The sequence below is a fragment of the Sardina pilchardus genome, chromosome 9 (genome assembly GCF_963854185.1).
Source record: "Sardina pilchardus chromosome 9, fSarPil1.1, whole genome shotgun sequence".
Classification (NCBI taxonomy): domain Eukaryota; kingdom Metazoa; phylum Chordata; class Actinopteri; order Clupeiformes; family Clupeidae; genus Sardina; species Sardina pilchardus.
Genome location: NC_085002.1, coordinates 6,382,765 through 6,404,385, shown reverse-complemented (window position 1 = coordinate 6,404,385; position 21,621 = coordinate 6,382,765). Strand labels below are relative to the sequence as shown.

General features: G+C 40.6%; 4 protein-coding genes across 8 annotated transcripts; 1 reads left to right on the top strand and 3 right to left on the bottom strand.

The window, feature by feature from the left end:
* Positions 1 to 1,386: 1,386 nt before the first annotated feature.
* srsf3b (serine and arginine rich splicing factor 3b) lies at positions 1,387 to 7,617 on the bottom strand. 4 transcript variants are annotated; one of them, XM_062545437.1, is made up of 7 exons: positions 7,483 to 7,600; positions 6,502 to 6,542; positions 5,557 to 5,767; positions 5,212 to 5,346; positions 2,640 to 2,678; positions 2,398 to 2,484; positions 1,387 to 2,122 (listed from the first exon to the last, which is right to left on the bottom strand). In XM_062545437.1, the coding sequence occupies exons 2-7, from the start codon at positions 6,515 to 6,517 to the stop codon at positions 2,095 to 2,097; spliced, it is 516 nt and encodes a 171-aa protein (XP_062401421.1). In that variant the 5' UTR covers positions 6,518 to 6,542; positions 7,483 to 7,600; the 3' UTR covers positions 1,387 to 2,094. The 4 variants fall into 4 exon arrangements, with proteins under 4 accessions (XP_062401421.1, XP_062401423.1, XP_062401424.1 ...); XM_062545439.1 differs by having other exon boundaries at positions 6,524 to 6,542; positions 7,483 to 7,592; XM_062545440.1 differs by lacking the exon at positions 6,502 to 6,542 and having other exon boundaries at positions 7,483 to 7,617.
* Positions 7,618 to 10,756: 3,139 nt separating this feature from the next.
* Positions 10,757 to 12,144, bottom strand: tomm6 (translocase of outer mitochondrial membrane 6 homolog (yeast)). The gene is made up of 3 exons (XM_062545435.1): positions 11,903 to 12,144; positions 11,482 to 11,624; positions 10,757 to 10,966 (listed from the first exon to the last, which is right to left on the bottom strand). Exons 1-2 carry the CDS (start codon positions 12,001 to 12,003, stop codon positions 11,528 to 11,530), a joined length of 198 nt encoding a protein of 65 aa, XP_062401419.1. The 5' UTR covers positions 12,004 to 12,144; the 3' UTR covers positions 10,757 to 10,966; positions 11,482 to 11,527.
* On the top strand, positions 12,138 to 16,262 carry LOC134092525 (ubiquinol-cytochrome-c reductase complex assembly factor 2). The gene is made up of 4 exons (XM_062545434.1): positions 12,138 to 12,502; positions 12,862 to 12,936; positions 14,194 to 14,263; positions 16,078 to 16,262. The coding sequence occupies exons 1-4, from the start codon at positions 12,365 to 12,367 to the stop codon at positions 16,182 to 16,184; spliced, it is 390 nt and encodes a 129-aa protein (XP_062401418.1). The 5' UTR covers positions 12,138 to 12,364; the 3' UTR covers positions 16,185 to 16,262.
* A 1,070-nt stretch (positions 16,263 to 17,332) lies between these two features.
* Positions 17,333 to 19,035, bottom strand: tspo (translocator protein). 2 transcript variants are annotated; one of them, XM_062545433.1, is made up of 4 exons: positions 18,990 to 19,035; positions 18,094 to 18,267; positions 17,838 to 17,976; positions 17,333 to 17,654 (listed from the first exon to the last, which is right to left on the bottom strand). In XM_062545433.1, exons 2-4 carry the CDS (start codon positions 18,264 to 18,266, stop codon positions 17,484 to 17,486), a joined length of 483 nt encoding a protein of 160 aa, XP_062401417.1. In that variant the 5' UTR covers position 18,267; positions 18,990 to 19,035; the 3' UTR covers positions 17,333 to 17,483. The 2 variants fall into 2 exon arrangements, with proteins under 2 accessions (XP_062401417.1, XP_062401416.1); XM_062545432.1 differs by lacking the exon at positions 18,990 to 19,035 and adding an exon at positions 18,782 to 18,983.
* Positions 19,036 to 21,621: the final 2,586 nt, after the last annotated feature.

Here is a 21,621-nt window from a genome sequence, read left to right as displayed (position 1 = left end):
AGCCCATCCTAACTTGTACTGTTTCGGTGAAAGGTGTGGATCATGAAAATATGACCAGAATGTATAATCAAAACCCTCTGTGACAGACTTGATGATCAGACAATCAGTTGAAATAAGATTTTCTGTTGTACGTGCCGTGCATCCAATTAAAAAAGCTGCTAGGTGAGATGGAAGTATCGCTCTTCTTTGAACTGGTTTCATTGTTGAACACACACATCACTTCCCACACATTGGTCAGGGCTGCCAGAGTTCAGCTGGAGCCTACTTTTAACTTTTCACCCCAAATATCACCTGCCTGTCACACAGATAGATGCACCAATGAATTCATTTCTAAACATTTTTGCTAGTCTTAATGTCGGTTGAGCAACTCAGACACACCAGAAGTGCACTAACATAGCATAATAAAGTAGTTCAGTGGAGTAATGATGATTATTCTGGCAGTTTCCCTACAGGTAGATTGGAACAAGGCATGTCAAACTGTTGGCTATGGTGCATGGCATGTTCTATAGGTACTTTTCCATACTCTAATTTAGACTTCTCAGTGGATTTTTGTGATCATATTTGCTTATTAATGAAGGTAATATTAATGTTCCATAACTTGGTAGTTTCCTTATTGTTTAAATTAGAGCTCTAAATGTTATTTAAATAATTTAAAGTTGTGTAATATATATTACTATGTTGCAAAAGACTGCGGCAAGACAGGTGCGTCGCAAGGCCCAGCTACACACATTTTGCCATCTGTAGCCAATCAGGTTTTATATTTAATATGAACTTGCCCATTATTGAATCATTTTCTTGGAGTAAACTCAAACTAAAATATCCCCTCTGAAGAATTCTGGGGTGTTCTTATTGTTCTGATGTGTTCATGTGACTCCTGAGAATTTTGCCCGTGTTATTCATTGTATCATACACAATAAATCTAATTGCTGACCCTGATTCAGCAGTCAAGCTTTATCGACCATCTTCAATTCAGACATTAGAACTAAAACACAATGCAACCACTAGAGAACCCAACACCTGAGTTTTTTCCTGTTGCAATAACAGGGTTATCAGATGGTGTCCATTTATTGCCAGAACAGAACCACTGGTCTAAACACCTAAAAATCCACTTCTTGCCTCGCTCGTCAAGCTCACTCAGTTATGGACTTGCTCACATATTGGGTAATATTTTGCCAATTTTATATTCTGCAAGACTAAAGTACTGTAGACAATAATCTAGAAGCACATTCACAGATCATTTCATTTCGACCTACATTAATCCAGACCAGGAAAACACTAAATTTCCATACTGCATACCTCCATTCCTAAACTAGCCAATTGTACACAAATTCAAAAAGTGTTTGAAGTAGCTCAGTTTGTGTTGCATTTCAGAGACAAGACATCACCTTAGTGTAACCAGTTTTAATTTTGATAACATTATAAACGGTACAAATATGGGGGGAAAACTTCCATGGGTTTTAAAAAAAGAAGCCATTTCATATTGCCATTCCGTTCATTCAATCATTCATTTCCCTTGTGAAGCCCTAGCATACACTCTCCTGGGAGGAACCAGAGCCTTCTACATGAAATGGCAACATAAAAAAAACAAACAAACCATTCTACATCTTGAAGTTTGGGACCAGAATCAGTTGTTTACACATGAATAGCTGGAGAAAGAATATTGTAAAAAAAAAAAAAAAAAACCCAAACACATTTTGAAAATACAGACTACAGTTATAATTTGTGATCTTTACATTCAGACTACCGATATAAAGACAAAAAGTCCATTATGAGACAGAAGCAGTGGAATGCTGCCAAGAAAGAATGGTGGACTAACAATAGAGCATGACACCTGAATACAACAACTATTTACAAAAATCACAGAAGATATCAGGTACCTTACACTTCACAGCAGGGGGAAGAATGCACACTGAAAAAAAAAAAAAAAAAAAAAATCTAAAAGATAAAAGCTAAAATTGATGCGTTAAAAAAAGACGAGAAAAAAAAAGACTCTGGGGCAGTAATATCCATTGATGGGCGACCGTTTTGATTTTCCTCATTGCCATAAACTCTGACCGGCGAAATGTTCTTCTTTAGCTTCACACAGAATGGGCTTCACTTTCGGTCATTAGACCTGGAGCGGCTGTAGAGGGTAATACACATGATCAAAAACAAGCTAATAACTCCCAGGGATATTTGGCATGGGTGTGTCAATACCACCAGCAGTCATAAAATGACTCATGTATGCAAATTAAATAGCTAACCCATTCAAGTCAAAACCACTTGTTTACTGTGCATCTCATCAATTACTCAGACTGCCATGTCAGAGTGCCGAAGGCACGTTTGCATCAATAACTCTTCATGACAGGAATGTTTGCTATAGGCAGCATTAACAGTAGAGCAGATTAAAGAGCTTACCTGCGTGATCTAGAGAAAGATCTAGATGGTTTGTGGTTCCTGTCCCGTGACAGAGACCTTTCCCTCCTGCGATCTCTGGAGAGGGACCTAAAAAGGACAAAATGAGAGTTCTTTCAAAACCTAGTGCAGACTCGTCTTCTGACTAATTAATTATACCTTACTGCTATACGAGCTACCAGCTCCATGTGGCCATCAAAGGGCCAAGGCATGGCACAACAGCAGAAAAAGGTGAGCGTTCTTACCTGCTACGACTCCTGCTGAAGCTCCTTCTCCTAGGGGATCTGAGAGGAGGAGGGATGGAGAGAGAGAGAAGAGGAAAGGGTGAGGGCGTATTAAGGTGGCATGGAGACCTGCCCCATCTGTCTCTTAAACCCCTACAATGCACTCCATTCCCGCTCCTACTCAAAACTGCCTGTGCTAGACACATGCTCTCCCCCATCCGTGCTAAAGGATGGGGGGAGGGAGACAGGATTTTTTGGAGGGGATGCCTGGAAACTGAAATCTGAACCCAACTCATCCGATTCCCTCATAGGGCTGGACTGGCAAAATTCTGCCATTTCAGGATTTCAGAAGAGAGAACTGTAACAACTCAAACATTTGGGCAAGTGAAACAGTTCCATAAGCACCCATTTCACTGTGGGACCTAGACCACACCCAATAAATGAAAAGGGCCCTTAGCATACCAGGAAAGTCAAAGTTAACCAATGAGCTGTCACAGAGCACTTCCTCACACACATACCAAAGCACTCATACACCGTAGAAATCCCAACCCATGAACCAAATGACAAAGAAAAGCTCTCATCAGGTCTGCTTCTCATGGGGGTCAAATGTCTGATGCTGCTTTGAAACACATCAGCCTTATCTACATCTTCCATAAACCTGTTTGGAGATATCAAAGCAGTGTCAAGAGCTAATCTCTATTAAACTGAGATCTCAGAAATAGAACAAAGAAAAGGAAAATAAAAATGACTCAAAACCAACCCATTGCCTGACAAGAAAAGGGAGCACCTTTCTCTTCACTTTAAAACTGTTATCAGCAGTAAACCGTATGAAGCAGGAAAAACTTACTAGTCTTTTGGTTTTCAACAAGCTAGAAATGACGAAGGGGAGGCAGACTGTCGGCTGGGTAGGCAGAATTGGCTGAATAGGACTGGCCAGATGCTGCGAGGTGATTAGTTGTCTGGCGGATGGGGGCTGGCTGTGGATTTTTCCTGCTTTTATTGGTTAGCCGAGGGCTGATGCTGGCAGGTTGTAGTGTAGACATTTGGGAACGTAAAACGCTGATTGGTCGGATATGTGAAGTGGGCCGCTGCCGATTGGGTTAAGGTTGGAGGAGAAGGAGGTTGGAGGAGGAGGCTGAGAACGGCATGCTCAGGAACCAATGGGCTGATGCGACCTGAAGGTTGGCCATGCCTGGGTCATGTGACACAGCACCAGCCAAGCTGATTGGGGCACGCTGATCAGCGGTCACATGATGCTGAAAGAGGACTAGTTGACTGTGAGTCACAGGTTGGTGAGAAGAGGCATGGTGGTGACTCTGCAACGGGGTTCATTTTTTTAATTAATATAGATGGTAAATAAATAAAAACAACCTTAAGAAAAAAAATTAAACAAAAGCTAGCATTGCAACCAACCAAATCCATTACCATACAACCCCTCCCTTCCCAAAAATGCAGGAGAACAATTTAGACTTGGACGTGGGCTGCCAGCAGGTGACAGGGACTTGATAAACTTTGTTAAAATGCTTGGCTTTCAGAAATTGTTTTTTTTTTTTTTAAATTTTAAAGGGAGTTTAACAACTACCCAGGGTACATTCATGGACGGTAACGAGAGCCAAGTTCTCAGTTCGGACCAAAATGACATCAATCGCTGCAGTTTTGAGTATGACCAGAATACGCGTTTCCAACTGAATACATCAACAAAACCACAATTCACAGTTACAAAGTAAATCTAAAGTGTACCTCCTCTAGAGTAAATCACTTTAAAAGCTATTAACTAGGCTAAAAAATAAATACAAATGTTAACGTCTGCTACTATGGAGAGGATTTCTGCAGACAAACCTACACTTATCACCTTTGTAATTGCAAAAGAGGGTACTAACAAAAAAAAAATATTTCTATTAAAAAGGCTGTTTGTGCAGTCAGTGCATTCCATAGCTTCTTACAGTCACCTCCATCTTGTGTGGAGAAGATGCGTAGAAGTCAATTAGTGAATGCAGTACAAGCTACTAATTGATCAAACAGCTACTTGTATATCCTGCCTTTACACAATTACAAAAGAAATTTACATTGACATAGCAAAGTTGCCCACAAAGACTATGCTATATGCTACTCAGTTCTAAACTGAATAGTCTCAAACCTGCATCGAATGATGTTTTGGTCGCAATCAAAAATGTACACTTGTTATCACCTAAAAGTCAACCCAAGGTTGTTGTTAGACGGCGCTTCCCTTTAAAAAACATTCAGATTGTTTGGACCTGACAGCCCAGTCACTACAAAATCTACCCTATAGTCTACATGTTTGGGTTTGAAATGATCTGAATTATGTTTAATGATCAAAAAATGACAGGATGATAACTGTTTAGAAAGCCCTACATGCTCACACACACACACACTAGCCTATGGCTGTATGACACCATAAACACTGTCTGAATGACTTATAACACTGGTACAAGGTAGAGTTGCAGCGTGAGGAGAGCAGGGGGAAAATACAGGAGAGGTTAAACTGGAGGTAGGACAAAAAAAAGGTTAGTCATAACCCAAAGACCACCACTGAGATTGAAGCCAGGTGAAGGGGCGGACCCGGTGTGGTTACCTGCGCCGAGCTGGCGGGCTCCGCCGACGGTAGTCATCACGTGGGCGGCGACTCCAAGACGGTGGTGGGCCCCTGGTGCGGGAGCGCTTCTCACCGTTGGACAGCTCCACCCGCACCCGACAGCCGCACAATGTCCTGCAAATACATTAACTTGAGTTGAACTGGCTAAAGTGTGACTTCATAGCTGCATTATACAACAGGCACAAATATGTGTACATTAGCATTAGGCAATACTGCGAACTGACATGGAGCATTAAAAAGCATATAGAATAGACATAAAAAAACAACTCATATCCTCACACTTAAATGTAAGTTAGTGTTTTAAATTTCTCATCTGAACTCTACCTTCCATCAAGTTCCCTCACAGCATCGGTTGCATCTCTGGGGTCTTCAAATTCCACGAAGGCAAAGCCTGGGGGGTTCCTTGCCACCCAGACACTGCGGAGGGGGCCATAGTAGCCAAAGGCCCTTTCCAGCTCCGTCTTATTGCCATTGTTCCCCAGGTTCCCCACGTACACCTTGCAGTCCAGAGGGCAATCTCTGTGCATGTTGGGCTCTGACAACAAAACAAAACAAGTGTGAGGCTTTGGCACAGCTTCCTTGCTCAACAGTTGCACAAACCAGCCCCATTTATCACAAAGTTAAAACAATTCACATGTACCGGGGTGGGGCTAAAAGCCCCAAAACATGCCGTTCTGGTTTGGTTTCAAATCATACTTCTAGTTGCAGCTGTCAAAACGCATAAAGGGATGCATGCTTTACCAAGTTCTACTTGTTCAAAGGGGCTGGAAGAGCAACTTCACAATGCCAAAGGCAAAGATGCATGAAGGAAAACCAAGGCCGAACGTTTAGACTCAGATACCTGAAATAACATGCGAGTGCTATTTCCCCTGAGGGAAGAACCAGCAAACCACTTGAATCATGTAAAGGAGTACCCTCAAGGCACAAAGGCCAAGCCCATCATAGGACATGTCAACCTAATGGCCTTAACTTTAGTCTAGTTCCCTAGCATTAGCCGTTTCGCACGAACAACCTCTTGCAACAGAGAGGGGCGGAAGCGTGCAAAATGTATTAGTTCCAGTTTAACTATCCATGGGTAATTAATGACCATGAAATGAGTACGTAAATAGCTGAAAAGTTCGCAACAATTATGGCTGCATGTTGGTGTGGTGCGGAATTCAGCTTACCAGTTAACGCTACATTTTAACACTGAACACTGGAGTTACATTTTAGCACTGTTCATAGCAAATATGAACCAAATATCCAATCAAAATGAATAAAGCCCCTCACGTGAGTTATCCGTCATATTCACCTTAACAGGCTAACGAATCCTGAAAGCAAAAATAGGAAACTAGAGTTAGCGTTAATCATGCCAATGGTTGAATGACCGCATCTTCAGTAACGTTACCTTGGTTAATGGCAGTGCCAACAGTTAACGTTAGTCAACATTACGTTTCAATAATAACGTCTGCATTGATGTCTGTGAGAACTGACGACATCAAACATGTTAGATGACAAAACGAAATTGAATTTAGCCTAATATAGCTAACATGAACCTTAAGACTGCGTAACGTTAGTATGTGCCCTAACTTCAGTCTAGAGACGTTGGCTAGTGCTATTCAATGCTAATGTTCGCACATGCTAGGCTAAAATCAAACGACATTACGGTCGCTAACGTCGGTACATTCTTAGCCTCGATATCTTTCAAAATGTTCGATATAGCGTCCTCTGTCTGTGAATCAGCCCGCTAAATATTAAATGTACATTAAGGTCTTGCACATCGTCAAATGCAAACTATAGGTTAGGTTACAAGACTCCGCTATTGTCTACCGTTCAAAATGGCGGACAAGACACTACCTGGTTAGCTTTCCTAAAATAGCTGGATTGCTACCATTCATCCAATAACCCGTTCATGCTCTTAAGGTTAAAAATATTATCCATAAAAAAATCCCACACCACAATATTATTTATATTCATGTTGCTGGTATATAAAAAAGTTTTAAAGAAAGATCAACGCACGAGTCATGCACACTCAATTTGCCTCCAATGTTACCTTTCTCGGTCTCTGCTAGCTGCAATTAGCTGTTTGAGAGCGAGACAATCCGGTGCTTGGCTGTAAGGCTAACGTTAGCTAATGTTTGAAAATGGCTGCCGCATTTGCTAAATTCCCGGTGAAGGATGTGGCGCCAACAAAGCAATTAGTAGCACTTTTGTAGAAAATCACACAGCCACAAATCATACAAAGAATACAAAAACATTTCTGCAAATTACCGTCAATGTTGCTTTAAAAGGATCTCTGGACCTCTGAAGATCTCGTGGGACGAAGGAGCGAGTCTTTGAAATGAAATGGCGTTGTTCAATCCAAACGGATATCCGGCCTCATGGTAACAATTCTTCTTCTTCTTTGTAATTTGTTTCCGTGGGTTAGACCTTCACAGCGCATTCCGCCACCTACTGGACCAAAATATGCTTGTTCAGAGACCAGGGATGTAAATTTGAATGCATTTTTCATTTCACTCAATTATTTTGGCTTAGTAGGGCTTCATAAAAATACAAATAGTTTTTGAGAAAAATGATGTCCTCGTGCATGACTTGTGCGTTTATCTCTTTCTTTGATTAGCCTATCCATATACCACAAAAATCCTCAGACAGTTTCTCAACATGTAGACAACTGCCAGAGTGCACAGTCATGTTGGAACAGGAAAGGGTCATCCCTGAGCTGGGCTTGGTCCCTTAGTTCCAGCGAAAGGAACTGAATGCCGGAATGCTTCAGCATTAACCAAGAGATCTTGGACAATTCCATGCTCCCAACTCCCAACTTGTGAGAAGTTTGGGAATGGCCACCTCCGGTTCCAACATGACTGTGCACCAGTGCACAAAGCAAGGTCCATAAAGGCATGGATGACAGAGTTTGGTGTGGATGAACTTGACTGCCCTGCACAGAGTCCTGATCTCAACCCAATAGAACATCTTTGGGATGAATTAGAGTGGATCCTGTGGAATTAGAGTGGAGCCTCGTCCAACATCCAACAAAAAAATGGTCAAAAAATCCCATAAACACACTCTTGTGAAAAGTCTTCTCAGAAGAGTTGAAGTTGTTATAGTAGCTGCAAAGAGTGGACCGACGTCACAATAAACCCAATGGGGATGTGACTGAAGTTCATGTGAGTCAAGACAGGTGAGCGAATACTTCTGAAGGTACCCACTTTCTTGGTTGGGAAGGTACGGACTGCAGAACCCAGCAAGGTTCAGCCCCAACTTTCTGGACCTTGTTTGAGAAAGAAGGCCACATGGCAAGACATATAGCATAAATCCCATGTAACTTTCTTAACAGTAGCCTATCCTTTTCTCAAGGTGGTGTATTTAGGTTGTAGGGTTCTCCCCGGGAGGACCTGCTGAGGCACTTAAAGAGATATTCCGCCATTTTTGGAAATACGCTCATTTTCCAATTTTTCCATTTTTTTTACAAGGTAAATATCGATTGTTTTGCTCGAGGGGAGGTGGAAAATGAGCGTATTTCCAAAAATGGCGGAATATCCCTTTAAGATTAACCCTGGCTGGGCTAGTGAAACGGGGGCAGTGCAGCTATATAAATAAGTAGGCCTATAGGGCTTTAACGCCTTCCAATTGTTTGTCACGACTGCTAAAAATACTCAGATATTCTTATTAGCATAACATTTGGCCAGGTGCAAGGTGGATTCCTCTTGATGAATGACTGTCTAGGAGGATCAGCCGATGTGACTTTTACATAGCCTAGTCATTATAGAACAAGTGGTCACGACTCCCTTTGTTTGTAACATACATATTAGTAGGTTTTTTCCCTGTTTAGCTGGACCCACAGTGGAAGTGTCCAAATTAATCTCGGTGTGAAATGAAATTAGGGTTATTTTAAGAGTCATTAATAAAATCAATATGACGTGATAATAGTGATAATCTTGTGTTCATGTTGAGGATCAGTAGCATATTGAGGGCACTTCAATACAATCCACCTTTTTGATCATAAATGAATACTGACTTATAGCAACAGAAAAGGAATCTGACATGTGTTTGTGTAGGCAAATAACAAATACATCTGTATAACATTTCACATTCTGTTTGAGTTACAGAGCTACAGCAGGTAATGCAACATGTGCTCTGAAAAGCTCATCTGTTTCTTGAATTGCTGCTACAGATTTTGAATCCAGCTGTCAAATGTGGCTTTGACCTGTGTCCACAGAACCTATAGAATAATGCAGGAGAGCAGGCAAAATGGATTGTGTCCATAACCTGTCAGCAATGTGAGTTATGATGAAGAGGGTTGATGGCTATAACGTAATTTGATTCCTCTGAGGCAATTCTCTTGATAGGCCTACGGTAAGCAGCTCCTCACAGTTCAGCTGGCCTAATGACCCATTTGCGCTCAAAGCACTCACAAGGATTGTTGGCTACACATTGTCAACACAATGACCAACTGAAATTAAGTGGCAACTTTGCGCGTCTGATGAGGAGTGAAAAGTCACAGGCATCTTCTTCATGTTTTATGTATATGTCGTCACCTACTGGTGTGTGTGTGGTGCGCACATAAACACAAAGACATCCATTACTGGCATCATCTTTAAATTATGTTGATGGTGTATGCTCAGAAGTGCAGACACACACCTATCATTTAGCAATCCAGACTTTGTGCAATGTAATTCTACAGTCTAGGGCAAGGCCACTTGTGTCTTATACTCTTGGTAGTACTATCACTTTGCTCTTTATGCAGTTTCTCTCTCATACATTGATAGATAAGACACTTTATTGATCCCCAAGGGGAAATTCAAGAAGGTAAAGCTACGATACTGCCACTGTGCATAGCTCTGTGTGTCCTGTCTATATAAAAAATATACATATTGTCTGTTTACAGCTGATGTATAAACAATAGTCAGTGCCTATCTCTTTCGACACTGCTGAATTGACGCCTGAACTGTAAAGCCAACAAATCCAGTGCACATACCATTGCACATAACCCGTGTCACCCACTCAACCCATATTTCATACTGCTGCCATCAGATATACAGACCCTTGGCCTGGAAACATCTTCAATAGAAGCTATGGCACAGGGTGATGGTAGGGGGATAAGGGTTCATGGTTATTTTATGCACAATAAGGATACGTGGCTGAAGGGTCTACGTGTCTATGAAGGTGTCTATTTGTGTTATCAGTATGCCTTTTTCAGCAGCAGTCATAATATATAATTACTGTACCTCCCAACCAGGGGCTGGCATGTTGCATGTCCGATGCGTTTTGAAGACCTGTGCAATGCAAATGTCAGTGTGTAAGGCTCTGTACAGACGTGATAAGAAATCCATGTACAGAGTTAATGTACATGGAACTCTGTAATGTACAGTAAATTCTTGTGTGTGAGCATACCTGGCCAGTAACAGGATTATGATCATGATCGAGACATTAACTGAAGACTTCTTTCTCTTACTGGGGCTCACTTTTAGATACTTTTAGACCTTGTATGTTCACAGACACATCAATAGCCACAAGAAAAAATAAATAAAACACACAGAGACACTGCTGCATTTACTCTAGGGAACTTTTATCCATTATTAAATATCACAGCATGTTACCTCTCAAAGCAAAACAAAGAAAGCAGCACAAACAGAACACTTTCATAACGACAAGAAAATCCTTAATTCCACACAATATCTCAGGAGACAACCCCTTCCAGCCATTGGTCACTGTGTAGAAGGCCATTTCCTCTTAAGATGGTTAATTTGGTCAGCATCTAAGACAACAAGAAAAAATGTGTTAGTGTCTAGTATCAAGTGTCATATGCAAGGGTAAAAGTTCTTAAATTGAGCTGTACATTCATTAAAATTGTTATTCATATTTTAACTGCAATGTTAGCAGTGTACCTAAGAATAATCATTTAAAGTGGTCTCACTTGCTAAACCACTGAGCTGCATGCTATACCCATGATGACACTTCATATGGAAACTACAACTAGTACACAATAATGTTGGAGGGCAGAATGGAATTAAAGTGAGCCATTACAATACATCTAAAAAAAAAAAAAAAATTCTAAAAACATATAGGCCTATGAACAAAGAATGTCATCTGTGGAAATGTGCCCCATCAGTTCAACATCATGATATACGGATATTAAATGAGACTCCATATGAAGAGAAGAGGCATACTGCACAGTCAATCATTCCAAACATTAACATCATTTTGTCATACCAGCCCAGTTTCAGCAATTACACCTGAAAGAGCAGAAAGTACACACTGCCATTATTTTACCTGTTAAAATAATGTTGTATTATGATTTCCATACAGTTCTGTCCACCTATGTTACTGGTTGAGGGGCCATGAGGTCAAAATCTGACAGGTTTCTCGCTACCCAAACGCCTGCTGCAAACAGACCCAGGTTGACGAGGAGATTCCTTTGAAGACACAACACACGAATGCAATATTATACAGAGGCTACAGGGCTAACTAACTCAAAAGCTAACTCAACAACAAACACCCTCTAAATCCAAAGACATTTGTGCATTTGCGCATTCATTCATTCATTCATTCATTCATTCAAACGTTCACCTTCTTGTCCCTGGGATTGATGAACCATTTACAATACAACACTGTTTCTCACTTCGAATAGTAGATACAATCGGTGTCTAGTTTGAAGCAAAATGTTTGCTATTGGCTAACGTTAGTCATTTACCTTCTGAAATCATTTCTGTCTGTGGCAAAACGACAGGCTTTGCCGATCCAGTCCGAGATTCCAGATGATCCCGATCCGGCTTTCTTTATCGGTCCACTCATATTCAATAAGTTATATTTGTTAAAACAATCAGCTTTGACTGGTATCGTCTAAAATATAACCATAGACGTTAAAGAATATATAACACGCATGGACACCTTGACCTCCGCAGTGTATTACGACCCGGAAGCTAATCCATTAGGACACCGGAAACTACGGCAACTGAGGCAGCAGCGATTTCTTTGATTTGTTCCTAAATATTTAGATTTGTTACTATTCCCGTGATTGATGTTGACCTGTAACACGTTTTCCATGTTTCGGAGAACGTATGATTGAAACAGGATATGAAATAGGAATTCACTGGTCGCCTCCCAATTATATAGGTAACCTGCTATCGTACATCATCGTTAACCTCACACAAAAATGTCCGCCACAAGGTATAGACGATTTCTCAAACTCTGCGAAGAATGGCCAAGGGACGAATCAAAAAAAGGCCGTGATTTAGGCACGTTCCTTCGACAGAGAGTAGCGCATGCATTTCGTGAAGGAGAAAATACACAGGTTTGTGGCTCCACGGTTTTTCCGAATTGATCTCAATCACTGCATGATGGCCAACAAGCTTCGATGCATGACCTCGTCTAGTTTCCGTTTTCGTAACATTATACCAAACTCTGGTGTACTGATGTTTTCTATTCATCTTAATTTCTGATAAGAGTCAATTAGACTGACACCGACAGAGCATATGTGTTTAGTAGTCTTAACTAAACTAGCTTGTCTTGTGTCCTTGACTTGTGTTGTGTAACACCTGCTAGCCAACAGAGTTTTAATTGGATTCGTTTTGGAAATATGCAACTACTCGTGTTGTTGTGTTGATAAGTTAAATGTGCCTTGGCACTAAGTGTGTATGTGTGCGTTGGCAGTTATCAGACCCAGAAAAATGTGACCAGATGTACGAAAGCTTGGCCCGAATCAACAGTAACATTTACAAGGAAAAGGTAAGGGTTGCCTGCAAACTGGTCTTTATTGGAACTTTCATGTAGGATATCTTGCCCTTGGGTCATGTGATGATGGTGATGGTGGTGAGGGTAATCATGTTTGTTTATGTTCCCTTACAAAATAACTACACTAGCCTACTTCAGGGGTCTATTCCAGGTACATGCTTTAGTGACAAACATGGGTAAATTAACTGGCTAAGTAGTAAACCTCCTAATAGAAGAGCTGTATGGCTTTATTCTCCCAATGCCATTGGCCTCTTGTTGAAGGAGGTTTACCGCTAACTCTGAGGTAACTTATAGGTTGGTCACTAAACCACATACCTGATACCCCCCAAGTGTCAAAACTGCAGTATTCTGAGTATCCAAACAGCAGGTTGGGAGAAATTATTTGCAGAAATGAGACAATAAACACCATATAGGCACATTTTGTACACAAAAATATTACTGAACGGCATTGTTCTTCCAAAAAACTGCATTATAATTGTCCCAGACCTGCAGTTATTTTTTTTGTAAGGGCTTATTTGTCTTTTTTAGTATTGATGTCAAAAACATCATTTTCAAGCTGAATGCTCATAGCAAGTAGTGTAGTAAATAATTTATTGTGCATCATTATCTGTATGTTTCCTGAAAGTGCACCAATAACTGGTCTGCAATTGATTGTTTTCATTCTCCTGTCTTGTTTCTTGCTACAGTGCTGGCAAACTGCATAAATTATTGTGTGAACTAGTGCTTGAATAACTAAATGTGTTGAGTTCAGTGACTTCATTGTGATTAGATGTACAGCTCTGACCATTTTTCTGATGTCATCCTACGGTTGCAGAGTGACATTCGATTGAGTTGACGATCATATTCAAATTGGCTGTGGCCTCTTTACTTTGAATATGACTGTCAGCTCATTCCAATGTCACTCAGCAACAGTGGGATAGTAGTCTCTTATCTTTTTTCCAAATCTGTAACTAATTTGATGTTGACACAGTAAACATGACTTGAATAAGTCTGAATCACCATAATGTAAACAAAACTATGTTTATTTCCAATGTCACATACTGTACTATTTAAATCATTGAGACAGTAGATCTAAAAGTCAAATTTAATAGATTTAGATTTAAAAGTCAAAAGACAAATTGCAGTGAATGCATGAAGCAGAGTAATGGCTGATAGTAGAAATATCAGTCACTACTGTTAGATTACATTTTGTGAATTTTTAAACAACTTTTGAATTTGAACATTTTAATTGTTTTTCAAATGTATTGACAGTTTCCTCGAGCAAAGGACACAAGTTTCACAGGTGTTACAGTTGAGGAGTGTCGGATGTTGTTATCAACAGGTAAGAGAACAATTTCAGAACTTCATGTTCATCTACAGTTTCAACCATGTGATGGTCTGTAGTTTTGTCATCTTCTCTAGATAAGTGGTGCTTCAGTCCTTAAAGGACATGGAGTTGACGGTCATATTCAATATCCAGGTCAAAACGAGAACATGTGTAGTGATGACCCGGTTTTCTCTTACTTCATGTATATCAATTGTTGTACAATAGTAAATTATTTGGAATCATTTTGTAACTACACAAACTTGGTTTGTGGTAAGAATCAGTACTTGGCTTGATGTGTGTGCCTTGCAGGAATATACTTTACACGTGCTATGCATAATTTAAAGCTAAGGATTATTGCAAATCATTATAGCAATATATTGACAGTTCATTGGGGATTTATGATGACAGATAAAAGAATGGTAAACACAAATGTGCTACCATAAGATTTGCAAATGATACAACAGTGGTTGGACTGATCTCATGAGCAGATTACTCGATTAGACCGCGCACAGAGATGAAGTCTAGACCAGTGTTTCTCAACCACTGAGCCTATTAGTGGGTTGTGCAGCGCCATCTAGTGGGCTGTGAAATGTTTTTCAATTTTTTTTGTAGAGTAAATTATCAATCTATAATGGAAATGAGATGTTTCAGAGTAACCATGTTAAAATTAAATAACAGCTATCAAAGTAGCTATGTTATTTATTCCAACTTCAATTTGAGGTGCTCAGTTTGACAAGCCAATATTCTATGCTGGGGTGTACTTAGGATAGATAGTGATATTGAAGTCTCTGAAGTGAAAAAATTGTCTACGCTAGTGGTGGTCATAATATTTTACCAAAACCAAAAAATATGAAGTATGATTTTGTCAATAGAGGTGAATATGTTGAGCCCAAAGCCTGTGTTGACTGTGGCTTAATGATGTCAAATGAGGCGCTGAAGCCTTCAAAACGGAAGTGGCATCTGGAGACACCCAACTCTAGCTGGTAAACCAGTTGACTATTTAAAAGGGAAACTAATTAGGGGATCTTTTTTTGATTGGTCTTGGCCTGTTGCAAATGATGAGGTGGGCCTCAAAGCAGAAAGGTTTAGAACCCCTGGTCTCCTCCAGTAGACTGACAGCATTGTGTTCAGAGAATAATCTCATCCTGAACATTTCAAAAACAAAATAACTTAAAAGACTTCCAGAAGAAAAACCCATTGACTGTATGGAAAGGGTTCCTGCATAACATCTGGACCACCACCACAACAGTAATGAAGAAGGCACAGCAGCAGCTCTATTTAGGAAAAACAAGCAGCTAAAGAAGCGGCTGCTGTTCTTACTACTGCTGCTCTATCAAGTCTATGCCAGCTGCTCTGCAGTGGACAGAAGAGACCATCAGAGGGCTGTCAGTACTTGCCAGAACATCACTGGCAGCTCACTACCCCTTTTTTTTTGGAGATTTATTCTGATCTTCCTTAGCAGTCGACTTATTGAAAGACCCAACCCACCCTGTACATCATCTGTTTGATCTGTGGCCCTCTGATAGACTTCTCAGGTTCATCATATCACGGACAGACAGACTTTAGAACCACTTTTACTCCAGTCATGCAACAACGGAACACTGCCAAACACTGACTGTTCGGGACACACTTGTGTGAGCCAATGCCAGGATTGCTACCCAGTTTCATGGCACTCTGTAATGACTACTAATACATCTATCCACCTGATGTTGTAAATCTGTCAGCGACTGTACGGGTGAAATAGATTTGTGAATTTCCTTTGCTGATGTTCGTTGTAATGAAATGTCATATGATTTCAAGCACTGATGTGTCGTACCGGTGTGTTCCAGGGAACATGCAACAGATGGATGAGGAGAAGAAGGGTTTGTGGAAGACCCTAATGGAACGATTCTCATCCAAGCCTGAGGAGACCCCCGAAAAGCCCACTGAAAAGTAGTTAGCCAATGTTCTTTCTGTATATTTTTCCTGTTTCTTGGTCCAAGTATAAATAAAATATATTGTAATTAAATAGAAATACTTCAGTATTTGACTTGAAAATAAAGATGGAAATGAGGGTTACAATTATAGACTACAATTTCATAAGGTCTGAGATGACTTAACCATATTATTTCACTTTTACTATCTGGAAGTTTACAGAATGTGTTAAAGAGAGATAAACAGGGCAACTAAGCGTGAAGTACACACCCACCACCTGGCCACCAACAAGTGAGATTAAGTCCATCCCCGCTCTTGATATTTTCACCACCTCCTGCTGGCAAAATGAACCCTATGAGATCAACCTCAGATGAGATTAAGTCGCCTGATTAGATGGCTACTGGTGGGGAGGTAACCTATGGTTGCCTGTCTTTCTATTTTGATTTGGTTTGTGACAAGTTGACATGGCAGCCAACCTGACTCCAGGGGTCAGCATGTAGATGAGTGCAAGCAAAGGTCAAAACTGTCCTCACTGGGTGTCTTACTCACACTCTTATTATAATTCCTAACCACTTTCCTGCCTCTATCTTAAGAAATATTGGCTCGACTGTTGTGACACTAACCGCAGCTCAGTCCCACACAGAATTCTCAACAATCAGCCCATGAACAATGGAATGACCTGGTATTATATTTCTATTACAGATAAGATTAATGCAACTAATGAAATTGGAAGCCAGTCTGATCAGCAGAATTACTTGAATAGCTAAAGCATGACAAGTTCAGCTAAACACTACATTATGACATTTTCCCATCGTTTGAGTAAAAAAAACAGCATAATTATTTAAACCCTGAGTGATCTATGGAATGTTAAATTTAAAGGAACATGGCACCTTAAAGGAATGCACTTATTTGCCGTCTACTCAAGTTCTAGAATCCATTCCCTTCTCATTTCTGACACTCAAGCTATCTTTGCATAATGCATTGGAAGTGGGTTACACCATATAGCTAAAACAGGCTAACTGGAAAGGAACCTCTACACAGAAAATCACAGACACCAATAATTAACTAATTGAGTTGTAATTGATATCCCTTTTATATTCCCAACCCATTCAATTCACTTGGCATTCTAATAAGTATGGCTTTGTTACAGAACAGAACCATAATCAAGACCACAAGTGGAAAACAAGTTTTATGCATCTTTCCACACAAATAACAAGATTGGTAACCAGTTGTTTTGCCCTGAAGAATAAATACAGAATGCCACAGAGATGCACTAACAGCCATCTTGCACTCTGTTATGTAAGATTTTTGCTTTACATAATTATTCCTTTTTCTCAGGATTGTCTTTCCAGATGCGGTAGTTCAGGGCGGTGGCTAGACAGAGCCAGGCCAGGTATGGGGTCATGAGTAGAGTGGCAGTGCGGCTGATGGGGTACCAGGACGCCATGGTGGCGCCCACAGTCCCAGTGAGCAGCACAATCTCCATCAGCGCCTGCGGGGAAGTAGAAGATATTACAGTGCTAAAGTGACAAAAAAATGCATTATTTCATATCATATCATACAAAACAGAAGGTATACGCTCAAATGAAATATTATGTAATAAAGCACCTCAAGGGTCTATATCATGTCTCTATCAAGTAGGTTCACACTGATATGCAGGAGTAGACCTACTGACCAATTTGATTTTATGTGCACCAAAGAAGATGGGTGTCCATGCCCAGTTCAGAGCCAACTGCAGACCGTAGAGTCCTAGAGGTACTACGGCATCATTTGTGAAACCACCCAGTTCATTCCAGACAAGGTAGGAGGCATACCTAATATGCAGTATAAATAAAACGTCAGCTTTACATACCTTCAAGCCAAACAATACAGTAAAATCACTGGATAACGTTTCTTACAATACATTAGATAATGTATAAAAGCATGCACACCCCATGCCTGTGTAGAGTGTTGTCCAAACTATCGGGAAAGCTGCGTTAGGAGGTCGCCAGGAGGGTTTGTTTAGAGTTGGATACCATTCCTTCACTTCTTTGCGAGTGACAAAACCGCCATATAGCCCTCCTAAATGAGGCAGGGCAGTGAGACCCAACATTGGCATCCACATCCTGTATCAACAGAACATGGCATTAAACATGTACCTTGGTTCGCTTACAGATGTAGCCTAGATAGTAAAACATAGTTTTAAAATCGATCAACAAATGTAGCCTATTGTTCCAGTTACTATAACCTACGGTCACTTTTGGTTTGTTTTTGTTCCAATAGCCTACAGCAGAAGAAAGTTCTTGAGTGAAAGCTGAGCTGAATGACAGTTAGCATGTGCAGTTTCCCCTTTGACACAAATTATGCTATACGTTGCTCGAACGTTATGGGTTGAAAGAATCTAATACAACAAAATGTTTTACTTCTGACTTGTGTTAAATCTCCAAAGGTAGAAAATTGTCCAGATGTTCGACCAACTATCTTACCGTCCGACTTCATAACGTTAACGTTAAATGTAACATTAGCATTACAGTCGTTACATTGTAGCATATGCCCAAATGTGTGCGCTTAAAAGATACTTTGTTACAAGAAATGTTGTAAAATGTAACGCGAGTAGGCTAAATGTTTATGAAATCTTACCTTAACTGACCCTTGAATGTTCCAAAAACAAGAAACTAGCCTATCGTACGGGTATCCTCTCCTTAGCTAGGGGTCACTGTGTCGTTGAGTTCGAGAATAAGATAAGAATGGGTGCGCCGATTTTTTAAATGCGCCGAGTTTTGTAACTATTGATAATACCGGTTAAATATGTATGCCCTGTCACACGCGGACATTCTGTAATATTCACCAAGCAGACTCAGCCAAAAATTTAGACTCTTGCTGCAGCCACTTCCTTGTAGGCTATGGGATGTTCACAATGGTCTGGGCAAGAGGCAACGCTGCAACTGGAAAGCGCATCAGTTTTACGAATTCAAGGATTCCAATTTAGCAGAAAGTTAAATTAATAAGTTTTAGAATGTTGCAGCTCGTCTCGTCGCGGATGTTTGAACTGGCCAAGATAGGCCCAGACTACGATGAAAATTCCTTCTTGAATGCTTATCCACAAATTGCTAATAACATTAGAAGTGTAAAAAGGCAATACAATAAACACACAAGAGCTCTTGAAAAACATGATAACAACAAAATGATCAGTTTCTCCGGTGTTGGGCTAGGTAGGCTATGTTTGAGGAAAATTAACAGTTTTGTTTTTAACTACATTTATCCCAAATTCCAAATAAAAATATTGCCATTTAGAGCATTTATTTGCAGAAAATGACAAATGGTCAAAATATAAAATATGCTGCTTTCAGACCTCAAATGAAGCAAAAAAAAAAATAAAAAAAAAATTACAAACAACACAATACTAATGTTTTAACTAAGTTCTTAATAACCCTGATTGTCAATCACAGCTTTCATGCTCTCCAAAGTCTTTCACATTCCTGATGGGTGACTTTATGCCACTCCTGCCAATTAGCCCTTTTCACGTGATGTCAGACGAAGCGTTGCTGGGTATCCTCCGGCATGTCCAGCCGCCAAATACTACAGAAGAAGAAGAAGAAGTATTCATGGGTTTCATCAGGTCCCTTTCCACAGGTGTATTAATCAAGCACCATGCAGTCTGCATTGATAATCAAGGTGCTTGATTGTATACACCTGTGGAAAGGGACCTGATGAAACCCATGAATACTTCTTCTTCTTCTGTAGTATTTGGCGGCTGGACATGCCGGAGGATACCCAGCAACGCTTCGTCTGACATCACGTGAAAAGGGCTAATTCAAGCAGCTCAGCTTGTTTGATTGCTTGTGGCCACCCATCTTCCTCTGGATTATATTCCAGAGGTCTTGAATGGAGTTCAGGTTTGGAGACTGGGCTTGTCATGACATGGTCTTGATCGGTTGGTCCTTCATCCACACTTAACTGCGTGGCATGGAGCATTGTCCTGCTGAAAAAACAAAAACAATCCTCAGAGTTTGGGAACATTGTCAGAGCAGATGGAAGTAAGTATTCTTCCAGAATAACCTTGTACTGTACATGGCTTGATTTATGCGTCCTTTGCAAAGACGAATCTGCCCATTTCCAGCCATGCTCAAGCACCTCCACCAAATTTCACAGTGGGTGCAAGATATTGTGGCTTGAAGGCCTCTCCAGGTCTCCGTCTAACCATTACATGTTTGGCAAATCTGAAGATTGGACTAATCAGAAAAGATGACCATATAGTCCTTTATGGTCCAATCCCCATGGTCTTTTGCAAACCTCAGCTTGGCTCTTCTTATTGGCTCTGTTTCGAAACCGCTATCACTGTGCACTTCACCCCACCTGCCATTTGCCATTTGTCACTTCATGTCAGCCTATGGTTGCATAGTGATATTAGAATGAGTTGACTGCCATCCCTGTCAGTGGAGAGTCATTTTCACCCTTTGCAGGTCTGTAGCTGTGTTATTCCCAACATCTGCTGCTTCTCTTCTTAACAGTCTTCTGTAATAATCTATGGGTTCACTAACTACATTGTTGGTACTTTGTTTTATGTGTAGGGGCCATGAGCAAGCTATTGATAAGGTTTATTGTTTTGAACAATATTACTGGTCTCCATAACTTATTTGATGTTTTTTAATGCAGAAAAAGACCCTGGCAGCTTTGCCGGAGTTACACTTTAAGTAGCCACATCCAATATGAAATAATTGGCATGTCTATTGGTGGAATATTTTACAGTAAACCAATTATTTGTTTTTCATCTAACCTACGTATCCCCATACGTAGTAGTACATGACGTAGTAGTGCTACGTCAAGTGAACTAGGAGTAGCCTACAACATTGGGCTCAGAATAGGGCTCTGTGTGTGGACACACTTGGATGGAATGGCGACGTTAAATGCCAAGCTGTAGTCGACAATTGACCTTGTATAGCACAGGTGATGGGCTTGCATAACACAGGATATGTTTTTATATCAACAGCGGCTGTTGTAATGATGTAACAGTTATTCAGCAGCGCTGCTCTCCTGACTTGGAGCCATTCTTCACCAACTGTAAACTTCCACTCCCTGCAAGACTTTGCTTCAGTTATTCTGGTTGGTGTTTACATTCCCCTGCAAGCCATCTTACAGGAGGCACAGTGCAGACCAGATAATGTGTGCAGAGCGTACAAACCCTGTAGTTTTTGTCTTGGATGATTTCAACAAGGCATACCTCAGCCATGAGCTTCCTAAATACAGACAGTTCATTAAATGTCTGACTAGGACAACACTTTAGATCACTGTTACCTTACAGTAAGCAGTGCTTATCACGCAGTCCCTCAAGCAGCATTAGGACTCTCAGGTCATGGTTCACTTGATACCCACTTACAGGCAGAAAGTGAAACATTGTAAACCTGTTGTAAAAACAGGAAATCAATGGACAAATTAATGCACTTGTGGAGGCTCTGCAGGGATGTCTGGACTGCACTGAC